At 46.3% G+C, this 7,857-nt stretch overlaps 1 protein-coding gene across 1 annotated transcript; it reads left to right on the top strand.

Annotated features, from left to right (window-relative positions):
- Positions 1-5: 5 nt before the first annotated feature.
- LOC114036518 (myosin-7) lies at positions 6-6,852 on the top strand (the record flags this gene model as incomplete). The annotated part of the gene is made up of 9 exons (XM_027853011.1): positions 6-18; positions 257-381; positions 1,264-1,572; positions 2,609-2,812; positions 3,843-3,968; positions 4,071-4,346; positions 5,625-5,720; positions 5,918-6,052; positions 6,751-6,852. Coding segments are annotated over 9 exons (1,302 nt in total), but the record flags the coding sequence as incomplete, so codon positions are not given.
- Between the last annotated feature and the right edge of the window lie 1,005 nt (positions 6,853-7,857).

Genomic DNA, 7,857 nt, shown 5'->3' with positions numbered 1-7,857 from the left:
AAAACAAGAACCTCCAGGGTGAGTCAGGGAGGGATCAGGGTAAAGGAGGCAGCAGCAGATGTGGTGATGAGCTGGCCCTGTCACCATTATCTCCCACCCACTTGTTCAACTGATGGCTCAAGAAGGAAATGACAGTATATCAGCCACAGCTTTCCTGGGGAATCCTGATTATTCCTACAGCCAAAGCCTCCCTCCCCTGCAGGATCACACCAAGGACCCCAACCCCATAACCAGATCCTCTGTCTTTAACCCACAGAGGAGATCTCAGACCTGACAGAACAGTTGGGCTCCAGTGGGAAGAGTATCCATGAGCTGGAGAAGATTCGGAAACAGCTGGAGGCAGAGAAGCTGGAACTGCAGTCTGCCCTGGAGGAAGCAGAGGTGAGAGAGGCCTGGGCCCCCATGATGCCCTTCCTCCCTTTGTCCCCTGCCTTCCTTCCCCAGCAACTTACCCCCATTCTCTCTTACCTCTATTCCTCTGTCTGTCTTTCAAATTCCATCCACCTATCCATCTTCTTTTCAGTATCTCCCAGATCATTGGCTTACAGATTTTGGACTTGAAAAGGCCTTAAAGCTCATCAGTCCAACTCTTTCCTTTGATATATGAGGAAACTGAATCCCTTAAATAACTCTCTCCAGGTCATCCAGATAATAAGTGGCAAAGCTGAGATTCATTCCCAGGGCCTTGGAATCCAAATCCAGGGCTCTTTCTTCTCCCTGAATCATGTTGTACCTATCTCCTCTACTTTGTCTCATAGTAACCCCCTTCTTTTTACTCTGTTGTCTTTATATTACCTCTCCTCTGTCTGTGAAGCCCCCAACTCCTTAGGTCTCTGGCTTTCTTCTTCTTCTATAGCATCTCCATGTCCCATTTCCTTATTCCTTTTTTATTTTTATTTTTTTACTCAGTCTGTGATTTCATTGGAATAGGGAGTTCCTCAAGGAGGAATCAATGCAGATCTGGCAATCTGCCTATGTGGAAGCAGCAATACTTGTTCTCTTAGAGAATTAGCTGCCTAGGGCAATGAGAGGTCAAGTGACTTACTCAGGTTCACTCAGTCAGTGTGTACCAGTGGTAGTGTTTGAGCCACGGTGGTCCCTGTCTCAGCCCATCTCTGGATTCACTTTGCCAAGTTGCCTCTCCACTTTCCCTTATGCTCAACTCATTCAGCATCTGTAACTTGTCACATCCATCCGTCCCTCCCAATGTTCTTATGGTCTTAAAAACCACTCACTTGTAGCTCTTCTCCTTCATCCTCCCAGGCCTCCTTGGAACATGAGGAAGGAAAGATTCTCCGGGCACAGCTGGAGTTCAACCAGATCAAAGCAGAGATTGAACGGAAGTTGGCAGAGAAGGACGAGGAGATGGAGCAGGCCAAGCGCAACCACCTACGGGTGGTGGACTCCCTGCAGACCTCCCTCGATGCTGAGACCCGCAGCAGGAATGAGGCCCTTCGGGTGAAGAAGAAGATGGAGGGAGACCTCAATGAGATGGAGATCCAGCTGAGCCATGCGAATCGCATAGCTGCAGAGGCCCAGAAGCAAGTCAAGACCCTACAGGGCTTGCTGAAGGTACGCCAGCTTTCTCAGAAGCAGAGGCATTCCCGCCACCACCACCACCACCACCACCACCACTGTGGAAATGATTTACATGTTTTAACAACTGTTTAGTGGTTTGGCAAAAAGAGCAGTGGATCTGGAGATGGGGGCCCAGATTTAAATCCTGCCTCTGCAACCTAGGGCAAGTCACTTAGCCTCTCCAGGCCTCAATTTCACCATATGTAAAATGAGGGGGTTAGACTAGATAATAATAATAATAATAACAATAATTGTTGTGGTTGTTATGCTGTTCAGTTGTTTCAGTCACGTCTGACTATTCAGGACCCCACTTGGGGTTTTCTTGGCAAACATCCTAGAGTGGTTTGCCATTTCCTTCTCCAGCTCATTTTACAGATAAGAAACTGAGGCAAACAGGGTTAAGTGACTTGCCCAGGATCACACAGCTAATAAGTGACTGGGGTCAGATTTTAACTCAGATCTTCCTGACTTGAGGCCCAATACTCTATCCACTGTGCCACCTAGCTGCCCAATAATAATAATTGCTAACATTTATATAATGCCTACTATGTACCAGGCCCTATGCTAAATACTGTATAAATGTTATCTCATTTGATACAACAACCCTGAAAAATAAATGCTATTATTATCCTCATTTTACAGTTGAGGAAACTAAGGTAAACAGAGGTTAAGCAGCGTGCCCAAGGCCACACAACTAGGTGTCTGAGGCCAAATTAGAACTCAGGTCTTCCTGGCTCCAGGCCCAACTCTATCCACCGGCTACCCTAGGTGGCCTCTAAGATCTCTGTTGGATCTAAATCTATGATCCTATATTGGGAGCAAGTTCTGGTACAGGCTCTAGAACCCTGGTTCCTAGAATAGCAACTCAAAGGTCATGGCAGAGGCATTGGTCACTGCATGAGGGAATGGGAACCCCAAGCTTTTTAGCCCATCATGGATCTCATAACTGCCCAGATGGGGTCACTCATCTACCTACTCAGTTGACACTACTGCCATTATCCTATCTAATGCTGGTTTCTCTCATTCTCAGGACACCCAGATCCAACTGGATGATGCAGTCCGAGCCAACGATGACCTAAAGGAGAACATTGCCATCGTGGAACGCCGTAACAACTTGCTCCAGGCAGAGCTTGAGGAGCTACGGGCTGTGGTGGAGCAGACAGAGAGGGCCAGGAAGCTGGCTGAGCAGGAACTCATTGAGACCAGTGAACGGGTGCAGCTGCTCCACTCCCAGGTGAGAAAGGAACTCCACTGGGTGTTGTGTCAAGGGTGTGCTGGTAAATATTTAACAACCAGCTCTCTGGAGAGTGGCATACTTTTACATTTCATCCGCATCACTTTCTGAAGTCTACAAACCAATAAAATAATAAATGAAGCCCCATTCATAGTTTGCTGATTTTTAAGGTGTAAATGTTCACACTTAATTTAACAGTTGGCTCTGAGCCTGAGCTGGCTCCAGCATACCCTGATTGTGATTTTTAACCATACCGCCAGAGAAAGTGGTCTAGAACAAAACCACTTATTGGGTATCATCTCTGAGAAAAGCACATAACACGAAAGTACAGAATTTTAGAATTGGAAGAGATCCCAGCAGGCATCTAGTCTGATTAGAACTCCTCCAAAAAAGAATCCCCACTGTACCATCCCCCATAAATGGTCATCCATCCTATGCTTAAAGACCTCTGATGAGAAAGAGTCATTGAATAGACTTAATGGATTGCTCTGTTAGATAGATTTCCTGGCATCAAGCCTAAATGTGTTTCTTTGTCACTTCCAGCCTCAGTTTCCCCACCTATAAAATGAAAGCATTGGAATAAGTCCCTTCCAGGACTAGACCCTGTGATCCTTTCATTATATATCTGATTATGCCAGGATTATTCAACTAGGACATTTTATTTATAAAGGTAGCATGGGAGTGACGGAATGAGGACTGAACTTGGAATTGGGAGAACTGGATTCGAATTCCACTTCAGATATTCAGTAGCTATATGGCCATGAGCAAGTCACTTAACTTCAGAGATCCTCGCTTTACTCCTCTGTAAAATGGGGATAATAATCCTTGAGCCCACAGTGTTTTGCAAACCTTAAGATACTACGTGAATATACTAAAGGATAGCTGTAAAAATTACCATTGTTCATGCACTTTTAGATAAAGGAACTGGGCTTGGTTCAGTTCATAGTTGGAAGTAAACCACCCTTGGACACAGCCAATCCAGCGAGCCGTGAACTCTGCTTGTTTCCTTTCCCATCCATCCCTAATTTAGAACACCAGCCTAATCAACCAGAAGAAGAAGATGGACGCAGACCTGTCTCAGCTCCAGACGGAAGTGGAGGAGGCAGTCCAGGAGTGCAGGAACGCCGAGGAGAAGGCCAAGAAGGCCATCACGGACGTGAGTACGGAGCCCACCCTACACCCTCGACTGGGGTCGCCTCATGGCCATTGGTGTGCCTAGGCCTACAGGAGGCTCCCTCCCTCTCTCCCCACACCCCAGGCAGCCATGATGGCTGAAGAGCTGAAGAAGGAGCAGGACACCAGCGCCCACCTGGAGAGGATGAAGAAGAACATGGAGCAGACCATCAAGGACCTGCAGCACCGGCTGGACGAGGCTGAGCAGATCGCCCTCAAGGGCGGCAAGAAGCAGCTGCAGAAGCTCGAGGCCCGGGTGCGGGAGCTGGAGAACGAGCTCGAGTCGGAGCAGAAGCGGAACGCCGAGTCAGTCAAGGGCATGAGGAAATGCGAGAGGCGCATCAAGGAGCTCACCTACCAGGCAAGTGGAACAATGACTTCAGACCTGAGCGTTCTCCGCTTCTTCGCTCTGGGCCGGTGGTGTCAAACTCAAATAGAAATGGTGGCCACTAAACCATGCAGAAAGCTCCCTGCAAGCTGCCCATTGACTTAGAAAACCACGTATTAACATCAGCGATCTTCTACCAATTATATAATAATTGGTTTTATATAGAATAATAATAATTATATAATAATCTGGTCCATCTGCACTCGAGAGTGTTGTGGGCTGAGTGTGGCCTAGGATGTTTGATACCTCTTATTTAGGACCAGGTCCTCTAAGACAAAGTAAGCCTTTTCTCCTTGGCCTTCAGCATTGCCAGCTCCTTCCTGGGGTGGAGAAAGCAGCAGCTAACGCCTGGACCCTGCCCTAATTCATAGTCATATTCCGCACCATCCGTCCCTAGAAAGCCCAACCCTACAAACTCAGTTTCATAGTGTAGCATCATGGGACTCTGCCCCAAATTCTGGATACCCACATAGCTCAGTAACCACATTTTAGAACAGGACATAAATATAGTCATCCCCTAGGGAGCTCTAAAGGTCTCAAGATCCTAGAAACAACACCTGAAATGCTTTAAATCATCTAAGCAAGAACCAATGGAGATGATACTATTTTTAGCTCAAACTCTAAGCTTTGTTTTCTAGAATCAGCTTCTGGAAAAAGTTCTTTCTTCCTAAAATTAAAATGTCACTATGCCTCTAGAACGAGGACTAGTGGTGCTGCTTGTCCAAGGACCTGGAACATACCACTTTTCGTGTGGCAATTTCTATTTTAGGAAAAATTTCAAGATCACACCTGGGGTTCTAGAACCAACCCAGGCTTTACTCTAGAGCAAGGTTCCTTAACTGGGGTCTGTGAACTTATTTTTTTAATATTTTGATAATTATATGTCAAAATAATTTGTTTCCTTTGAATCTTACATATTTCATGCATTTTAAACACTACTCTGAGAAGGGGTTCACAGTCCTCATAAAACTGTCAAAAGTGTCCATGGCACTAAAAAGGTTAAGAACCCCATCTCTAGAACCAAAGTCCAGAACCTCATCTTTTTTTCACCAGACGAATCTCAACTCATGCCTCCAACTGCCTCCTGTTCCTGTTCCATGAGAGTGGCAGTGAATGGTAGTGAGTGAAAAGCAGAAAATGGTGGTTCCCAGTGGAGAGTTTAGTGAAAAATAGTTAAAGGATTAAAAAAAGAAAAAAAAAAAGGTCAGTGGGCTCTCCAGTAACTTCTTCTTCATCCTTGTTCCCTGGCAGACAGAGGAAGACAGGAAGAACCTGCTTCGGCTGCAGGATCTGGTGGACAAGTTACAACTGAAAGTCAAGGCCTACAAGCGGCAGGCTGAGGAAGCAGTAAGTGTCCACTTCATGGGAGTTGGGAAGCCTGGGGAGTGGACATAGGAGATAGGAGTCTGGATCAGGGTAGCCTAATTGAAGCCTGAAATGGAAAAGGAGTTGGTTGCCCAAACCAAAGATGCATAGAGAACCCGTCTATCTTTACTCCCCCACCCCCATCATTTCTCCCTGATCTTTTACCCACCCCACCACAGGAGGAACAGGCCAATACCAATCTGTCCAAGTTCCGGAAGGTCCAGCATGAGCTCGATGAGGCCGAGGAACGGGCTGACATTGCTGAGTCCCAGGTCAACAAGCTTCGGGCCAAGAGCCGGGACATTGGTGCCAAGGTGAGCACCTTGTAGGGCGTGTCCAATTGCCAGACATTGTACCTCCAATGCTATACTTACCTTAGCAAACACACCCATCCTGGACACCTTTGCTTCCCCAGAGATGGCGCTTTCTTCCAGGAGCATCCCTCTATCAAGAACTCTAAACACAGCTCTCCCCACATGGTTCCTCAAATGTTACGTTTCTCATCCTCTGGGTTTCTCAAACACTGGGCTCCATACCCCAACAGACTGAGACTCTCTTTTCTGAATCTAATCACCACTAACTAGCTCTGTCACCTTCAGTAAGTCATTTCTCAATGACTGAGCCTCGGTTTCCATTTCTGTAAAATTAGAAGGTTTGACTAGAAAATTTGTAAAGTCCCTTCTAGTTCTAAAATTCTATGATTATATAAATATCATACCCAGGTTTATCATCATCCCTGAAACTGAGCCCATTACAACCCTTGAGATTTTTGACCTTTGCCATTTTGCCCCTTACCATATATACCCACTGTGATCCAAACCCTGGAGAACTTTTACCCTGACTCCCAAGAGACTCCCACACAACCTCTACCTGTCAATCTGCTCCTTATCTGCCCTTTCCACAGAATGCACCATACATTCCATCAAAGTCCAGAACCAGACCCTTCTCCCACAATCTTGGTCCCTGACTCCCTTCCCTCAGAACTGACTCGAACTTTGTTTCCTTTCATAAGGGCTTGAATGAGGAGTAGCCAGGCCACAATGTCCTGCACTGATCTGGAGGTGCAATTATGGGCCCTCTCAACTCCACGGTCCCTGTACAATAGACCCTGCCTAGGAAGTAGAATAAAAAATTCTCCTAGAAGCTGAGACACTGACTCCTGCCTTTTCTTCTGCGCCACCTTGCCCTAATGTAGAAAATGTGGGGAGACAGGATGAATTATTGGAAAGGAGAAGCTTCAGGGCTCTAAGTTAGGGGGCGTCCATGTATGGCTGTCCACTTGAGTGGAGAGCTCCCTTCTCCCTCTACTTTGGGATCAGGCAAGATGCCCAAGGCATGGATTCTACTCTGTATCTCATGGAGAACAGCATGGAATAAGAGGCATCATGGAAACAGTGGAATGAGTACTGACTCTGGATCCATAGGACCTGGATTCAAATCTCACTCTAATATCTAAAATCTATACAACCTTGAGCAAGGTCACTTAATTTTTCTGGACTTCAGTTTCCTCATCTATTAAAAAAAATCCAGCTTCCAAGTCTTTTCTAGCTCATGGTCTATGATCCTATGAACAGACCAAAGAGTCCTCTAGATGTTCCCTTCTAACTGGGGGCCTTGCCAGAAGATGGGACCCATTCTCGAGCCTGAAGAGAATAGGGCTACTCTGGAGTTTGGTCAAATCTAGAGAAAGTTTGGTCAAAATATAAGGTCATCTTAGCTCCATCATAGCATGGGACTATCACTCGTGCTCTGAACCTGGGCCAATCATATTGACCTATGCACATACCCCATGATCAAGGATTAATAGATCTGGAGAAAACAACCATCTGCTCATTGCATTCCGTTTTTGGGGGTTTGGTTTTTTTTTTGGTCAGATATGAGATAGCCTCTCACATCCATTGCCCTGATTCACTCTCAAGGACATTGGAAAGCTATGAGCCTTATAAGCTAGTTCTCCTGAATGAGAGAATAACCTTCTAAATCCCAGTGAAGGACTTGGAACCCAGATGTGATAGGGGCCATGTTGGCCCCTCACCTGTCATGGCATTGCATGTTACCTAGTGAGATAGTCACTACCCCACCCCATCCCCTCCAAGTGCCTGCTTTAAGGCCTCCTCTC

This window comes from Vombatus ursinus, unplaced genomic scaffold (genome assembly GCF_900497805.2).
Source record: "Vombatus ursinus unplaced genomic scaffold, bare-nosed wombat genome assembly UNPS02009850.1, whole genome shotgun sequence".
NCBI classification, from domain to species: Eukaryota; Metazoa; Chordata; class Mammalia; order Diprotodontia; family Vombatidae; genus Vombatus; species Vombatus ursinus.
This window is presented reverse-complemented; position numbering and strand designations above follow the sequence as displayed.